Below are 19,539 nucleotides of genomic sequence, written 5' to 3'. Positions count from 1 at the left end.
TGTAGCCCCTTTCGGAGTGTATATCATCCATTGTGTATAAAATATAATACCACCTCTTACTTCAAAGAAATGCAATTCCTAACTGTGAATTTGTTCCAACGATGCATGTATATGTATTTCTTACAAATTGGTTGCGACAATAGAAATATAAATGTTGGTTGAGAAGGTGCATTATTCCAAGTTTTTATTTTCATAATGAAGTTGAAATATAAGATTGAAAATCACATGTTGTATACATTAGGTATTTTCTGACACCCATTGCAAAATTTTTAAATTATTGTACTACAAACAATGATGTAACCATAAATATTTTGCCCGGACATAATAAAACCTCCATAGGATGAAAAGCCTACATCAGTAAGTAGTAGGGCACTGCAGTTTGTGGCCAGGAATTTGCTGATGTCAGCATCAGTACCTTATCTGTGGTGTCATTTAACAATTGAGACAGCTGTGCATGTCATATTTCACTGACAGCAGCATCAGCACTTACTTATCTCCAAGGCCATCCCCCCCCCCCTCCCCCCCCCCCCTTACTCTGTGCTCCAACAATTAGCGCAAAGTGCCCTGCAAGCGAGTGCTGTAGTTTGCAGATACTTTCATATCTCCAAGGCCATACAGTGCTTTGGTATCTTCTGGGAATCTAGGCACTGAGCATCTGCTCCCAGCACCCCATCACCCGTCGATATTTTGACAGTGTCACGCAAGTATTGTTGCCCTAAACACCACGATGACGTAGAGGCAATATAGTGCTCAAAAGTACCTTTTATACAGTATAACCCTGCTATTACGTTCCCTGAATTAACGTTTTCCTGCCGTTTACAACATTTTTTATAGGTCCCGTCAAATTTCCTATGCCCACAATGTTAATTTGCATCAGATTTTGCATCAACATATTTACAATTTTCCCGCAATTTACACATTATGAAAAAATGTTTGTGGAGAAAAAAAATTATGCTGGCATAATGTTGGCCATTTAGTAGTGTTTACACATGTCCTGTGGTTAAGTTTCTTGTCATCAGGGCACTCTACTCAGCGGATTTGAACCGGCAAACATGTAAAAGATGGAACAATTTGAGCCATATCTCCCGCTGCTGCCGCGCTCTGCTTGGTGTGGTGGCTGATGGTAGTAACTAGGTTCATTCCAATGAAGATGTCATGACCAATCACAGCCATTTCCAAACTGTCTCTACTGCGCAAATGCAGTTTCGTGATCATTGTGATCATCGTGACCCCTTTGTCGAACCATATTTTAGCGTGTTTCACCGTATGGCCACTTGGAGCGCTAGTTGATATCATAATTCACTTTTTGTTGCTCAAATGTTTTTAGTTTAGACTCTGCGCTGGTTATGAATTTTATTCATGTGGAGCAAAACATGTTTCAAGAATATATTCTCGTTGTCAAGTGCAGTATTTACCTATATATTTTTTGTGATGTTACACACAAACAATGTGAGTGATAGTGTGTGTGTGTGTGTGTGTGTGTGTGTGTGTGTGTGTGTGTGTGTGTGTGAGAGAGAGAGAGAGAGAGAGAGAGAGAGAGAGAGAGAGAGAGATTTTATACATAACTGATGAGGCACAGTACCTGATAACCTCAAAGAGACACAGAATAACATGTATTCAAACACCATACCAAGTACTAATTTACATATTTGCACATGACAATTAGTTAAAATTCTCGAAACATGTCGTGCTAAGCATGAAAAAACGCATAACTAGTGCAGTATTTTATTATTCAAATAATGAATGATGGCTGCAGGCTTTCAAATACATCAATTATGGCATGTGAAATTGAGTGAAATGTTCCTCCTTCCCAGACAGTTACCAGTTACAGCAACATCAGCAGTTTTTATTAGATAATAATGAACATCTATCATACATAAAGTGCAAGGGGTTATCCTATACATAACTTTTAAAGCACAAAACATTATTTCCCACATTTTACATTTTCTCGCATTTTACACAATTTTTTTGAAGTCCCTTGAAAAGTGTAGAAGCAGGGTTTCACTGTATTTATCAACTGTTTGAGGCCTCTGCCCTGTAGGGAGTAGCAGAATATGAGACTTTGTCACTACAGAAAAATTATAGTGAAACGTAATCTGCAAAAAAGAAAAAAAAAAGGTCATAACATGGACAAAAGTGTGTGTTTAGTGATTGTGATGGAAGGTCATTGTGTAGGATTATAATGAAGAATAGGAGGCTGACAGATGGAAATGCCACTGCAAAACTGAAAGCCACACTTGCGAAACCTGTCAGGACAAAAAATAAATAAATAAGTAAAAATAAAATAAATAAATAAATAAAAGGAGCTCCACAAGCAGCAACAATGTTTTGGCTGGCTCTTGTAGGAATGTACACTCTCGCAAGTTTAACAAGAAATGACACAGTGAGATCAGAGAGATTATAGTACAGCATCTGCCACTGGCACAGGTTGGCAAAGCACGTTGTAGACAACTACAGGGTGTTGCAAGAGGAATGAGCAGTATTAAGGGATACAATGGGAACAATCATTCAAAGCAAAAAAACAAAATCTAGTAAACATGGGCTCTAAAACGCACACCTTAAGAGCGACTCAAAAACTCACAAAATTAGGTCAACATCTCTCTTAAGTTAACAACACAGATGATGTGGTCAGTGTCTTAAAATCAAACATGCAGATGGGTTTACTGTCTGCATTCTGCAAGCTGAATTTCACAAACATGAGTCTCGTGAACATATCTATTCTTGCGGTGTTTTGTCGGAGACAACATTACGTGTTGTTCTTTCTACACCACTTGGATCTCTTGTGAGCTGAAACCGAGAGACGTTGAACGGCGTTTGTGTGTTAGTGGACAGTTGCTTCAGAGGCAAAAACAGAAGGGATTTCTGCATCGCATTGTGACCGGGCACGAAACATGGGTTCTTTATGATAACTCTAAATGCAAAAAATCATGGGGAGGTCGTGGCCATGCTTCCTCGTCGACAGCCAAACCGAATTTTCATGGCTCCGAGATCATGATCTGCATTTGGTGGGACGAGCTCGGCGTCATGTGCTATGAGGTGTTCAAATCAAGTGAAACAATCACAGGTGCTCATTATTGAATGCAATTAATGTGTCTGAGCAGAGCATAAAAAGACAAATGGTCACAATACAGGAGATTCGGTCGTGGCAACACAGTCAATAGGCGCAGGTCCTTTGGATGCAGCTGAAGTGATTATAGCCAGAAGATACAAGAGAACAGAAACAGACTTTCACTTTACCTGAACCTTATATAGTTCCTAGAATGACCAAAGTCCAAGTTTTCAGCTAAAATTGCAGCAGAAGTGCTGAGCCAATTCATGCAATCTTGTTCGCTGACAGCACAATTTGATGAAAGTGTGTAACAAGTCTGTGAAGAACATTAAGGACGATGCTACGATTTTGATGTTGGCGATCGTGTAATGCAAGGTGGACAGGTCATAAGGCCCTACTGTGTTGGCATATTTGGTTGTTCACAGCAAGTGACAGCACTCAGTGGTGTGCCTATCCACTTGATTATGTACCACTGGACAACTATTTTTCTAGTGGAGCATGAATACTCGTGGGACATTTCATTGAAATTTACAATTATCCCCCCCTCCCCCTCCCACTGCCACCCCAGAGGATGGAGTACCACTATATAGATCTGAATGTACAGTGCCCTGGAGGATGTATGTGGTGTTAACATTCTTCTTTTTGGTTTTCATACTTTTAAATTTGCGGTCTGTTTCCATAACGTGAACATATGCCTTACATTTGAGTAATTCTCATGATCTAGGTTGGAGATGGTATTCTTTGTTTTATGTGCCTTGAATTGTTCAGTCATGGGCTGCCTGCTATAATTAAACTGAACGAGCAAGATTACATTATTGTTTATACACAATGCATCTGTTCTCAAATCCTGAACTGTAGATGTGTCATGGGCAGTGCTGTTCAGCTACATTATGGGAGAGAATCACTTTTTATTAGTGTTCACAATAGTCTGTCCTGTGAGAAAAAATATAAATTATTCTGTGCAACATAATTTTGATTTTTTTTAAACCAAACATGTTCATGACTTTAAAGTTTCTAGCACAAGTTTCATGTACCTGGGGGACATGGTGACATGTAAGAGACTGATGCTGTAGGTGGCTACACTGTTGAGAGTAATAACCTGGATCTGCCAAGTAATTTCTGCTGACAGAGACTAAATTTTTATTACTTTTTCTGTATATTGTCGATAACCAATCTTGTTGAATAATCAAATTTCTGTGATAGTTTATTATTGTGTGTATCATAACTTCTTGAATTTATATAGTACAACCATTACTTGTTACAGGACATGGTCTCAACAGAATATGCATCAAATACTACATGGTAAGTTTCACTGTTTATCTCTTTATTTGTGCTTTTATTGTTTTGTACAAGGTTAAGGATCTCAGGCCATCTCTTAAAAGTACTAAGGCATCCTCTTTGGAGGATTTGTTTACAGTTACATTCCATTATACAATGTCAAGATACTCTGCAACCTGCTACTCACAGAAGATGATGGTTGATGGATTGAACATGAGATAGACGGTACTCGTGCCCCTTGTCGGGTCCCCTTCGTGGGTGTTCTTCCACCATAGAAAACCTTCCCATACACCTCCATGCGATACGTGTCACAGACTCTCCTAATTCTTTGTGCGACTGTTTTATCGGAAGATAATTTAAATCACAAATATCTTCCATGTGGTTGGTTTCACAATCAGCAAGTCATATTAGGCGAGAGAGTAAGTCAGTGGTAAGCCAATGGAAAACAAATGTCCCCCCCCCCCCAGTATCATGTCTCCACATGCAGAAAATACAACAACTTATTCAATCTTCATGGACTTTTTGAGAAACTGTAACCATCCGATATAACTGAATGTATTACAACAAAGAGCTACTGTACCATGTGCTATGTACATCTATGAACAATTATTTTTAAATCAGATGCACCACTTCAGTAATATGCTGCTGAGTACATGGTAAGTACACCAAGTGTCAGTATATAAGAATAAAGACTAACAATAAAATGTACAGGATAAATTGTTACTCACCACATAGAGGAGTTGAGTTGCAGGTAGGCAATGTGAAAAAGACTGCTAAAATATTAAGCTTTTAGACAAAGTCATTTTTAAGTAGAAGACTCACACAGGCACAGCTCATACACACTCTGGGTGCTGGAGCCTGCCTGTGGTTATGTGAGCAGCAAGCTGCTGGGGGAGGATAAGGAGGTGGTATGGGGCTAGAGGTATTCTTTCTAAGCACTTGGCATCCTCAGTGTTGCACCTGGTTCAGATTCATTGCTGACATTTCATGATCTGGATCAAGGATGAGGACACCCTATCCACATTCCCCCAGAACCTCAACCCCTTCTCCTCCCCCATTCGCTTCACCTGGTCCTCCTCAACCCAACAAACCACCTTCTTCTATGTTGACCTTCTAACATTACTCCAACAGCAGTTCTGGCTAAAATACTTCTCATTACGAGAGATTCATCGTAATATGAGAGTGGTGTAGTTTTTGCAGTGAATACTTAGCTTGGAACTGTTGAATCTCCTCCACCAATAAAGTCCGTTAGGGGATATATATTGCAGATTTGCATGGATTTCAGACATGAAGCAAACTTGGATGTTAAAACAATATTTTCCAACATACTGATGAATCCTTTGAACATCAAATGTATTTTCCATAAGCATTAAAAACGATATTCACACAGCAACTGTTAAAGGCTTTGGTAATTACATTGACCAAACTACGACTGATGGAAAGTGCTTTGCCCCGTTCAATATATACCCATTCTTAACAATATATATGTTCTTTGGACTATTTACATTTACTGATTTATAACGAAAAGTTAATGATTTACAACAAACTGTTAGTAGAATTTTAAAAACAATAAATGATGATTAATTCTGATTACATTTCTAAATATTCTCTCTCTCTCTCTCTCTCTTTTCCCTCTTCTTCTTCTTTTTTTTTTCTTTTAATTTACAATAACAGTACCTATCATAAAATCATTAATTATATCTTGATTTCACATTGGATTTTATTCCTGACATTAACTGAGACACAGTACAAAGTGCCAAAACAGAATTTCAGGGTAAAGTTCTGTTTGATAATTTTGTAGTATTAAATTGACTGAAAGTCAATTGTATTTACATCAGAATGTTCAAGAATCATTTATGAAAAATTTGATTACAAGTGATCTGATTGGTTTCTCATTGTTGACATGATACATAAAGTGCAAAAGCCACATTAAATGACAGATGACTGATAAATGTTCTGAAAGTCTCTTTTAAGAAGTTCAAATTTATGAATTTTACTAATTAATTATTTGTTTAATAAAAACATTGCTATTTTTCCAAACACTTCTATTGGTATGTAGTAATGCAATCACAAGAATGAAATAATAAATTTTGCTGAAATGTATGATAGGATGTTAATTCACCTCATCAGGTTTTCTAACTAATTCTAACTTTCTTTTAGTTACAGTTAAATGACCTGAAATAATGTTAATGATGTTGATTCAGTATATAAGTGCACCATACAGTTTGATTTGCAGATAGAAATTAAGAAAAACCATGCTTCCTAACTTTTGTCCATTACCTGTTTAGACTGGATAGTATACAATCTGCTAAACTTTTAGTGTTCTCATATCATTTATTAACCAGCCTATAACTAGTCCTATTACAAGCTCAACCCCAAAAATGACCACATCAATACCTCCATCCATATCAAACCTGCCAACCACCAGCAATACCTCCACTTCGACAGCAGCTAACTGTTCCATACAAAGAAGTGGCTTCTGTACAGCCTAGCCACATCCTGTGGCCATCGCACCTGTAGTGATGAATGGACTCTCTTGAAATATACCGATGGTCTTACTGTGAGGCCTTCACAGGCTGTCATTATCCTCCCAGCATTGCACGGAGACAGATTTCGTGTTCCGTATCTCTCCAGTCGCCCGCCACCTCCTGAAGTCCCAAAGTCTGGGTACAGCATTCCCCTCATGACTCAGTACTACCTGGGATTGGAGAAACTGAATTGCATTCTCCGCCAGGTTTTCAACTACCTCTTGCCGTGCCCCGAAATCAGCAATGTCCTATACACTATCCTTCCCACAGTGGTGTTCCACTACCGCTGAACATACACTATATCCGTGTCCGTGCCTACACAGTGCCTACTCCTTACCCCTTGTATTCCAGTCCGATCACGAGCATAACCTAGCCCATCAGAGAAAGGGCTATGTGTGAAACTGGTCGTGTGATCTACAAGCTAAGCTGAAACCACAGCATTACATTCTATATGGGCATGACCCCCCCCCCCCATGAACGATGGACCTTGCAGTTGGTGGGGAGGCTTGCGTGCCTCAGCGATACAGATGGCTGTACCGTAGGTGCAACCACAACGGAGGGGTATCTGTTGAGAGGCCAGACAAATGTGTGGTTCCTGAAGAGGGGCAGCAGCCCTTCCAGTTGTTGCAGGGGCAACAGTCTGGATGATTGACTGATCTGGCCTTTTAACACTAACCAAAACCCAAAACGGCCTTGCTGTGCTGGTACTGCGAACGGATGAAAGAAAGGGGAAACTACAGCCGTAATTTTTCCCAAGGGCACGCAGCTTTACTGTATGGTTAAATGATGATGGCGTCCTCTTGGGTAAAATATTCCAGAGGTAAAATAGTCCCCCATTCGGATATCTGGGCGGGAACTACTCAAGAGGACATCGTTATCAGGTGAAAGAAAACTGGCATTCTACGGATTGGAGTGTGGAATGTCAGATCCCTTAATCGGGCAGGTAGGTTAGAAAATTTAAAAAGGGAAATGGATAGGTTAAAGTTAGATATAGTGGGAATTAGTGAAGTTTGGTGGCAGGAGGAACAAGACTTTTGGTCAGGTGACTACAGGGTTATAAACACAAAATCAAATAGGGGTAATGCAGGAGTAGGTTTAATAATGAATAGGAAAATAGGAATGCGGGTAAGCTACTACAAACAGCATAGTGAACGCATTATTGTGGCCAAGATAGACACAAAGCCCATGCCTACTACAGTAGTAAAAGTTTATATGCCAACTAGCTCTGCAGATGACGAAGAAATTGATGAAATGTATGAGGAGATAAAAGAAATTATTCAGGTAGTGAAGGGAGACAAAAATTTAATTGTCATGGGTGACTGGAATTCGAGAGTAAGAAAAGGGCGAGAAGGAAACATAGTAGGTGGATATGGATTGGGCCTAAGAAATGAAAGAGCAAGCCGCCTGGTAGATTTTTGCACAGAGCATAACTTAATCATAGCTAACACTTGCTTCAAGAATCATGAAAGAAGGTTGTATACGTGGAAGAAGCCTGGAGATACTGACAGGTTTCAGATAGAGTATATAATGGTAAGACAGAGATTTAGGAACGACGTTTTAAATTGTAAGACATTTCCAGGGGCAGATGTGGACTCTGAGCACAATCTATTGGTTATGAACTGTAGATTAAAACTGAAGAAACTGCAAAAAGATGGGAATTTAAGGAGATGGGACCTAGATAAACTGACTAAACCAAAGGGTGTACAGAGTTTCAGGGAGAGCATAAGGGAACAATTGACAGGAATGGGGGAAAGAACTACCGTAGAAGAAGAATGGTTAGCTCTGAGGAATGAAGTAGTGAAGGCAGCAGAGGATCAAGTAGGTGAAAAGACGAGGGCTAGTAGAAATCCTTGGGTAACAGAAGAAATATTCAATTTAATTGATGAAAGGAGAAAATATAAAAATGAAGTAAATGAAGCAGGCAAAAAGTAATACAAACGTCTCAAAAATGAGATCAACAGAAAGTGCAAAATCGCTAAGCAGGGATGGCTAGAGGACAAATGTAAGGATGTAGAGGCTTATCTCACTAGGGGTAAGATAGATACTGCCTACAGGAAAATTAAAGAGACCTTTGGAGAAAAGAGAACCACTTGTATGAACATAAAGAGCTCAGATGGAAACCCAGTTCTAAGCAAAGACGGGAAAACAGGAAGGTGGAAGGAGTATATAGAGGGTCTATACAAGGGCGATGTACTTGAGGACAATATTATGGAAATGGAAGAGAACGTAGATGAAGATGAAATAGGAGATATGATACTGCGTGAAGAGTTTGACAAAGGACTGAAAGACCTGAGTCGAAACAAGGCCCCGAGAATAGACAACATTCCATTAGAACTACTTACAGCCTTAGGAGAGCCAGGCCTAACAAAACTCTACCATCTAGTGAACAAGACATATGAGACAGGCGAAATACCCTCAGACTTCAAGAAGAATATAATAATTCCAATCCCAAAGAAAGCAGGTGTTCACAAATGTGAAAATTACTGAACAATCAGTTTAATAAGCCACAGCTGCAAAATACTAAAGCGAATTCTTTACAGATGAATGGAAAAACTGGTAGAAGCCAACCTCGGGGAAGATCAGTTTGGATTCCGTAGAAATATTGGAACACGTGAGGCAATACTGACCCTATGACTTACCTTAGAAGAAAGATTAAGGAAAGGCAAACCTACGTTTCTAGCATTTGTAGACTTAGAGAAAGCTTTTGACAATGTTGACTGGAATACTCCCCTTCAAATTCTAAAGGTGGCAGGGGTGAAATACAGGGAGCGAAAGGCTATTTACAATTTGTACAGAAACCAGATGGCAGTTACAAGAGTCGTGGGACAAGAAAGGGAAGCAGTGGTTGGGAAGGGAGTGAGACAGGGTTGTAGCCTCTCCCCGATGCTATTCGATCTGTATATTGAGTGAGCAGTAAAGGAAACAAAAGAAAAATTCAGAGTATATATTAAAATCCATGGAGAAGAAATAAAAACTTTGAGGTTAGCCAATGACATTGTAATTCTGTCAGAGACAGCAAAGGACTTGGAAGAGCAGTTGAACGGAATGGACAGTGTTTTGAAAGGAGGATATAAGATGAACATCAACAAAAGCAAAACGAGGATAATGGAATGTAGTCGAATTAAGTCGGGTGATGCTGAGGGAATTAGGTTAGGAAAGGAGATCACAAATTTAGCATTGGAGGGCAGCGTGGAGGGTAAAAATTGTAGAGGGAGACCAAGAGATGAATACAGTAAGCAGATTCAGAAGGATGTAGGTTGCAGTAAGTGCAGGGAGATGAAGAAGCTTGCACAGGATGGATAGAGTAGCATGGAGAGCTGCATCAAACCAGTCTCAGGACTGAAGACCACAACAACAACAACAACAACAACAACAACAACAAAATGGGCATGACAGCAGACAAGCTGTCTGTCTGCACGAATGGCCACCGTCAAACTGTGCTCGAGGAACAGCTGGACCACTCGGTTTCTGAGCACGCCACCCAACACGAGGTTCTTCATTTTAATGACTGCATTCAGCCTGTGCTGTCTGGATCCTTCCTATCAACACCAGCTTTTCTTAATTGCGCACCTGGGAACTCCCTCTGCAATATATTTTACAGTCCCGTAACCCTCATGGTTTCTCCCTTCATTAGCCATTGTCCTTCACCCTCCTGTTTCCTTCCATGTTCACATTCTAGCAATACAGAGCCCTCTCTTCCACCAATGCACCCACACTCTTCTTACTTCTCTCCTTTTCTGTTCCTCTGCCCACCCTCCATCTAACTTCCGAACTGTATCTGGGTGCTCTACCTCTCCCCACCTTGTCTCTGAAAGCACCCTCAAGCAGCACTATGCCGTCCCCCACCCATACACTGCTATCGTTTCCCTCCATCCCCACCCCCATCTCCTTGCCTCTGCCCCCCCCCCCCCCATTTAGATGCTGTAGCTCACAGTCTGGCCTTGGCAGCCAGAGACTGTGGTCACGTGGTCGCACACACGTGTGTGTGTGTGTGTGTGTGTGTGTGTGTGTGTGTGTGTGTGTGTGTGTGTGTGTGTGTAATGCAGTCATCTTGCCATGCTTATCTGTGAATAACATCTTGGTTATATGGTGAGTGACCGTCTATCCTTCTCATAACATTGTCATTATTCCATCCTGGATTTTCCATTGTTTAAAAGACAAAGAGACAGACAGATGTGGTGCCTATGCCATACGCTGTGCACGTGGTGTGCAAGCTATGGGGACTGGCAGCAATCCAGAAGCCAATAACAGTGAACGTAATTAGTCAAGTGATTTTTGAAGCAGAAGTTGAAAAACACTGTCTTCAGTGAAATGGGTATGACAATTGAAAAGTACCGGTTCTCTTGTGACATTCAGAGCAAGTGACAGTGAACAATTAGATGAAGTTGTGTTTGATGATGTGTGTTCTGTAGTTGTCAACATTATTAATGTAACTTCCTGGCAGATTAAAACTGTGTGCCCGACCGAGACTCGAACTCGGGACCTTTGCCTTTCGCGGGCAAGTGCTCTACCATCTGAGCTACCGAAGCACGACTCACGCCCGGTCCTCACAGCTTTACTTCTGCCAGTATCTCGTCTCCTACCTTCCAAACTTCACAGAAGCTCTCCTGCGAACCTTGCCCGCGAAGGGCAAAGGTCCCGAGTTCGAGTCTCGGTCGGGCACACAGTTTTAATCTGCCAGGAAGTTTCATATCAGTGCACACTCTGCTGCAGAGTGAAAATCTCATTCTGATTATTAATGTATATACATAAATATGTTTTATTAAGTTACCATTACATTTACTTAATTCATGCTTTCAACCAATTCTCCATAAACTTGAGGTACTGTTTGAGATACGGCTTTCTTGAAAATGCTAAATAAATATGTTGCAAAAATATTACAAACAGTGCTGAAAAGTGTTTGTAATAAACACGTGGTGCAAGCTTGAGTGTGCACATCACTTTACACTTTTCCCAGTCCCAATTTCATATGTTTGCTAAGCAACAATCAGTGCTATCAAGGTTTGTCTGGTGTAGAGTTCCTTCATCAGTTTCCTGCCCTTCCAGTCTACTCCAACATCCCAGAAGCTCATCAGGAGCATATGCCACTTTACTATGTCAAAAGCTTTTTCTCAGTTGACTATACTAATATACTTACACTTGTTAGCTTCCATCATTCTTTGTCCAATCATCTCCAGTACCCAGTAGCACCTTCTTTCATCCATTACTGAATCCAGATTGATAACCCCTCATCTTTTCCTCAGGTTTTTCTTTCTTTCTTTTTTCTTTTTTAAATTCTGTGAACATGCGGTCATACAGGGCTTTTGTAATGTGGCGTTTAAAACTGCTGTATAATCTTTGCACTCTTTGGTGTTTTATTTGTATGGTAAGTACAGCAGAAAAGTTTTAACTAGGTCTTTAGCCAAAATGCCCTTGTTGTATATCGTATAGATAAGGTTGATCAGTCTGGATATTGTGGTATCACCCAAGAGCTCCCAGCTGGTATTTTATCATAGCCCATTGCTTTCCTCTGTCTGAGATCTTTAATGGCCTTCTCACATCTCAATATCTTTGCTCCACAGTCCATTTCAATTCATGCTCCAATTTCACATGCATATGGTCACCTCATGTGCCATATAAATCTTAGACATACTCTTTCAATGCCTGTTGATTCTGTTCTATGCATACTGTTGTCTTTCAATTTTTTTATTTTTTTTATTTTTTAGTTTTTTTTTAATACATCGTTTGCTGACTATTTTTGTTACTTTGTTAGATATGTTGCTAGTTCTGTACATTAACTTGTAATGTATCACCATTTTCCAGTTCTTAGTTTTCCTTGCACCAATTTTTCATCCATTCTTCTCAAACCTGATCATTTGATATTTTTAGTTTATTATTGTGCTTTCTATACTGTTTCTTTCCTTCAGTAGTATGTTCACACTTTAATTTCTTTATTTTAACTAACATAGTTGATGTAATCCATTCTTTATTATTCTTCCCCGTCTTTTTAGCAAAAACAACACAGCATGTTGTTATCAATGGAGAGACGTCTACAGACGTTAAAGTAACCTCTGGTGTGCCACAGGGGAGTGTTATGGGATCATTGCTTTTCACAATATATATAAATGACCTAGTAGATAGTGTCGTAAGTTGCATGCGGCTTTTCGCGGATGATGCTGTAATATACAGAGAAGTTGCAGCATTAGAAAATTGTAGCGAAATGCAGGAAGATCTGCAGCGGATAGGCACTTGGTGCAGGGAGTGGCAACTGACCCTTAACATACACAAATGTAATGTATTGCGAATACATAGAAACAAGGATCCTTTATTGTACGATTATATGATAGCGGAACAAACACTGGTAGCAGTTACTTCTGTAAAATATCTGGGAGTATGCGTGCGGAACGATTTGAAGTGGAATGATCATATAAAATTAATTGTTGGTAAGGCGGGTACCAGGTTGAGATTCATTGGGAGAGTCCTTAGAAAATGTAGTCCATCAACAAAGGAGGTGGCTTACGAAACACTCGTTCGACCTATACTTGAGTATTGCTGATCAGTGTGGGACCCGTACCAGATCGGGTTGACGGAGGAGATAGAGAAGATCCAAAGAAGAGCGGCGCGTTTCGTCACAGGGTTATTTGGTAACCGTGATAGCGTTACGGAGATGTTTAACAAACTCAAGTGGCAGACTCTGCAAGAGAGGCGCTCTGCATCACGGTGTAGCTTGCTCGCCAGGTTTCAAGAGGGTGCGTTTCTGGATGAGGTATCGAATATATTGCTTCCCCCTACTTATACCTCCCGAGGAGATCACAAATGTACAATTAGAGAGATTCGAGCACGCACGGAGGCTTTCAGACAGTCGCTCTTCCCGCGTACCATATGTGACTGGAACAGAAAAGGGAGGTAATGACAGTGGCACGTAAAGTGCCCTCCGCCACACACCGTTGGGTGGCTTGCGGAGTATAAAAGTTAGATGTAGATGTACATCTCCATTATCTTCTAAGACTTTCAGAACTGCATTGTTTACTGTATTCCATTCTTCTGGTATATCGGTATTTTCTGCTGAATTTTCCAGTTTTTCTTTTTGTAAGTAACCCTTATATGTGCTTTCATTCTTTGAGTCACTGACATAAAAGTGGTGTGTGTTCGGAGGATGAGGGGGAGGGGAGGGGGGGCCCGGGGGTTGGCAGAGCAACACACACTGTTTTCCATGACCCTTGCTCTGTATGTTCCTTATTTGCATATGGTTGCCTCTTTGTTGCCTTTACTGAACAGTTTTTGTTCCTTTCTCTTTGCAGGTAATGATTTAGTGCAAGTCGTTACATAATTGAAACATATTTGAAACAAGGCTATGAGGCATTCTATTACTATGTCGGGATTTTTGGTTTCCATTACCACATTGTTCGAGTTTACCTTACCAATATCATTTACAGCTGCACTTTCAGGTTTTTGTTGTTGATAAATCAGTCATGTACTGTGTACATAAACTGACTCAAAATGAGACAGATTTGGAGAAAAAAGCTGATCCAGTAATATCGTCTGCTAAATGACTTGAGCTCAAACAAGCCACTTGTAATTGAGGAGGTATGTTCAGAGTTACTGAAATCTGTGGAAAATGTAGGTAGTAGAAAGTTAAGTAAGTTAGTGGCAGAAAACTATGAAGTGGGTGACTTACTATCAGGTTTGTATAAACCATTATCATGTTAAGCAAAATGCAGATGTGAGACAGCATTATTAAACATTGGTCTAACAAGTTATGCTTGTAAATTGCTGAACAAAATAAATTGCAAAAGAATAGATCAAGGTCAGTTTGGCTTCAGGAAAGGAAAAGATATCAGAGAAGCAATTCTGTCATTGCATTTAGTAATGGAAGGCAGACTGGAGAGGCATCAGGACACCTATGCAGCATTTGTGGACTCAGAATCTATAATTGTGCCCACAATGTGAAATAAGATGCTCACATTATATAGAAGTTTTACAGATAAATAATCTACTAATCTATCTAATATTAAAGACTGAAGCTTAAGAAAGGCAAGTTGGTGTCAAGAATCTAATGCAGGATTGCAAGTTATCACAAATGTTGTGTATCTTCTGCATGAAAAAAGCAGCACTTACATTTCATCTCAGAGCAAAAGACATCATATGTTTCATCCCCAGTATCCACAATGTTTGTGATCCTTGTGGTAGCACTTAAGTCTTCATTTTTAAATATATTATATGCATTTTGTGCCATTTAAGGGAATGGGGTAGATAATAGAAATATTAATCCTTAACTCTGTATTGTAATATATACAGGGTGGTCCATTGATAGTGATCGGGCCAAATATCTCACGAAATAAGGATCAAATGAAAAAACTATACATATATAATATACAGGGTGGTCCATTGATAGTGATCGGGCCAAATATCTCACGAAATAAGGATCAAATGAAAAAACTACAAACAACGAAACTCGTCTAGCTTGAAGGGGGAAACCAGATGGTGCTATGGTTGGCCCGCTAGATGGCGCTGCCATAGGTCAAATGGGTATCAACTGCGTTTTTTTAAAAATAGGAACCCCCATTTTTTATTACATATTCTAAGTACGTGGTATCACGTAACATTCTACCAGTGCGGACGGTATTTGCTTCGTGATACATTACCTGTATTAAAATGGACTGTTTACCAATTGTGAAAAAGGTCGATATCGTGTTGATGTATGGCTATTGTGATCAAAATGCCCAACGGGCATGTGCTATGTATGCTGCTCGGTATTCTGGACAATATCATCCAAGTGTCCGGACCGTTCGCCAGATAGTTACGTTATTTAAGGAAACAGGAAGTGTTCAGCCACATGTGAAACATCAACCATGACCTGCAACAAATGATGATGCCAAAGTAGGTGTTTTAGCTCCTGTCGCAGCTAATCCGCACAGCAGTAGCTGACAAATTGCGTGAGCATCGGGAATGTCAAAAACGTTGGTGTTGAGAATGCTACATCAACATCGATTGCACCCGTACCATATTTCTACACACCAGGAACTGCAAGGGGATGACTTTGAATGTCGTGTTCAGTTCTGCCACTGGGCACAAGAGAAATTACGGAATGATGGCAGATTTTTTGCACGCATTCTATTTAGCGACGAAGCGTCATTCACCAACAGCGGTAACATAAACCGGCATAATATGCACTATTGGGCAATGGAAAATCCACAATGGCTGCGACAAGTGGAACATCAGTGACCGTGGCTGGTTAATGTATGGTGCGGCATTATGGCAGGAAGGATAATTGGCCCGCATTTTATCGATGGCAATCTAAATGGTGCAATGTATGCTGATGTCTTATGTAATGTTCTACCGATGTTACTACAAGATGTTTCACTGCATGACAGAATGGCGATGTACTTCCAACATGATGGATGTCTGGCACATAGCTTGCGTGCAGTTGAAGCGGTATTGAATAGCATATTTCATGACAGGTGGATTGGTCGTCGAAGCACCATACCGTGGCCCGCATGTTCACCGTATCTGACGTCCGTGGATTTCTCTCTTTGGGGAAAGTTGAAGGATATTTGCTATCGTGATTGGCCAACAACGCCTGACAACATGCGTCAGCACATTGTCAATGTATGTGTGAACATTACGGAAGGCGAACTACTCGCTGTTGAAAGGACTGTCGTTACACATATTGCCAAATGCCTTGAGGTTGACGGAAATCATTTTGAACATTTATTGCATTAATGTGTTATTTACAGGTAATCACACTCTAACAGCATGCGTTCTCAGAAATTGTAAGTTCACAAAGGTACATGTATCACATCGGAAGAACCAAAATAAAATGTTCAACCGTACCTACGTTCTGTATTTTAATTTAAAATACCTACCTGTTACCAACTGTTCGTCTAAAATTGGGAGCCATATGTTTGTGACTATTGCACTGCCATCTATCACAAAGCGAAAAAAGTGGTCAAACTAAAATATTCATATTTCTTTATGTACTACACGAATATGTAATAAAATATGGGAGTTCCTATTTAAAAAAAACGCAGTTGATATCCGTTTGACCTATGGCAGTGCCATCTAGCGGGCCAACCATAATGCCATCTGGATTCTCCCTTCAAGTTTTTTTTAAGTCTTGTTTCCTATGTGCATTTCTTGTACACTTGACATGTTCCACATCATAACAGCTACTGTACCATGCGATTGATCAATGGAACATGCAATCAACTAACTAACTAGTTGCTGATTACGTATCTAAATTGCTCCACAGCTGCATACAACTTCCTCCTCTCATACACCCACGAGACCAAATTTGTTCTCTACCTTGAGACTCACATTCGTAATCTACACTGAGGTGACAAAAGTCATGATATACCTCCTAATATCGTATCAGACCTCCTTTTTCCCAGGGCAGAACATCAACTCGACGTAGCATAGACTCAACAGGTCATTGGAAGTCCCCTGCACGAATATTGAGCCATCTTAAACTGCAAAAATGTTGCCCATGTAACATTTTGTGCACAAACTGACATTTCTGTTACGTTCCATAAATGTTTGTTGGGATTCATGTCAGGTGATCTGCATGGCCAAATAATTTGGCTAAATTGTTCGGAATGGTCTTCAAATCAGCTGCAAACAGTTGTGGCACAATGATATGGCACATTGTCATCTGTAAAAATTCTGTCATTTTTTGAGAACATGAGTTCCATGAATGGCTGAAAATGATCTGCAAGTAGCAGAAAACAGACATTTCCAGTTAATGATCTGTTCAGTTGTACCAGGGGACTCAGTCAATTCTATGAAAGCACAGCCCTCATCATTATTGAGTCACAACCATCTTGCACAGTGCTTTGTTGACAACGTAGGTCCATGGCTCTATGGGGTCTGCACCACACTTGAACCCTACCATCATCTGACCAGGCCACAGTTCTCCAGTCATCTAGGGTCCCACGATACGGTCACGAGCCCAGGAGAGGCACTACAGGTGACACTGTGATGTTAGCAAAGTCTCTCGCGTCAATCGTCTGCTGCCATAGCCTGTTAAATTATTGTTGTAATGATATATGAAGATACTATCTGTTCCTCAAAGAACAGTTACCGTTGATGACCATGCAGCTTTCGCTAGACTGAAATGATAATTAAATGGACACCCTAGCTGCAAAGAGGCGTTGATATACTTCATTTGGGACATGTTGAAAATGTGTGTCCCCACCTGGACTCGAACCCGGGATCTCCTGCTTACATGGCAGACGCTCTATCCATCTGAGCCACCGAGGGCACAGCGGATAGTGTGCCTGCAGGGACTATCCCTTGCACGCTCCCCGTGAGACCCACATTCCCAACATGTCCACACCACTACATTCATAGTGTGCCTAATAGATGTTTGCCCATCATACTCATTACCTCATGATGGGCAAACGTCTATTAGGCACACTATGAATGTAGTGGTGTGGACATGTTGGGAATGTGGGTCTCACGGGGATCGTGCAAGGGATAAGTCCCTGCAGGCGCACTATCGTCTGTGCCCTCGGTGGCTCAGATGGATAGAGCATCTGCCATGTAAGCAGGAGATCCCAGGTTCGAGTCCCGGTCAGGGCACACATTTTCAACATGTCCCCAATGAAGTATATCGACATCTCTTTGCAGCTAGGGTGTCCATTTAATTATCATTTCACTGTTGTAATGGATACATTCGACATATGTCCCACATTGATTTCTGCGGCTATTTATCGCAATGTTGCTTGTCTGTTAGCACTGACAACTCTATGCGAACACCACTGCTCTTTGTCATTAAGTGAAGGCAGTCTGCCACAGCATTGTCTGTGGTGAGAGGTAATGCCTGAAATTTGGTATTTTCGGCACACTCTTGACGCTGTGAATCTCGTAATATTAAATTCTGTAAAGATTTCCGAAATGGAATGTCCCATGCTTCTAGCTTCAACTACCATTCTACATTCAGAGTCTGATAATTCCTGTCGTTCAGCCATAATCACATTGGAAACCTTTTCAGATGAATCACGCGAGTACAAATAACAGCTCCGCCAACGGACTGCCCTTTTATTCCTTGTGTACGTGTTACTTCTGCCAGCTCGGTATGTGCATATCACTATTACTTTTGTCACCCCAGTGTATTAAGGTTTCACTATGTACTGTAGAGCAGATGATAACTGCAGCAAATTTTTCGCTTGGGGTAATGTCCACTTGCTTAGCAGCACTTTCTTGCCACAGGAAAACATGACTAACAACAGACTTGACGTCTAATGATAACATTCACTACAGAAAGCTTTTTCTATGCTTAAGGCAATGTGCTGCAGCTGTCTGATTGTACATCAGATGTTTTGGGTTTTCAATCTGCTTCTTTCATTCTATTTCTCCTCCCACTCTGTGTCTTATGGGTGGGGGTGTGTTGGTAGCTGAGGGTAGATTTTTTAGACTGATAAGATATTGCAGTGCCTGTGTTATTGTGATTACAATGCAGCATTCCTTTGGACATGAACTCATGTTCAAAGGAACAGGCACTGCAGCAACAATAGCTGTTATGAAATACATTAAATGAGCGTTGCGTTGGATAATGTTGCACAGTATTTCGACAAAACAGCTGCTCATCATCTTCAGGTGCTTACTGATGTGTTGCTGCAATGGCTCGCCAATATATACACTGACTCACTAGAAAAGCACAGACACCACGGTTAAGGCGATAACGTCATTGTAGTCAAAGCATAG

At 40.6% G+C, this 19,539-nt stretch overlaps 1 protein-coding gene across 3 annotated transcripts in view; it reads left to right on the top strand.

The window, feature by feature from the left end:
* The window catches only part of LOC126108555 (uncharacterized), a 210,108-nt gene that overhangs the window by 91,735 nt on the left and 98,834 nt on the right, over positions 1–19,539 (top strand). For all 3 annotated transcript variants that reach the window (XM_049913843.1, XM_049913841.1, XM_049913842.1), the window contains one exon: positions 4,314–4,351. In XM_049913843.1, coding sequence (XP_049769800.1) covers positions 4,314–4,351 — 38 coding nt within the window. The remainder of the gene's footprint in view (positions 1–4,313; positions 4,352–19,539) is intronic.

The sequence above is a fragment of the Schistocerca cancellata genome, chromosome 11 (assembly GCF_023864275.1).
Source record: "Schistocerca cancellata isolate TAMUIC-IGC-003103 chromosome 11, iqSchCanc2.1, whole genome shotgun sequence".
NCBI lineage: Eukaryota > Metazoa > Arthropoda > Insecta > Orthoptera > Acrididae > Schistocerca > Schistocerca cancellata.
This window is presented reverse-complemented; position numbering and strand designations above follow the sequence as displayed.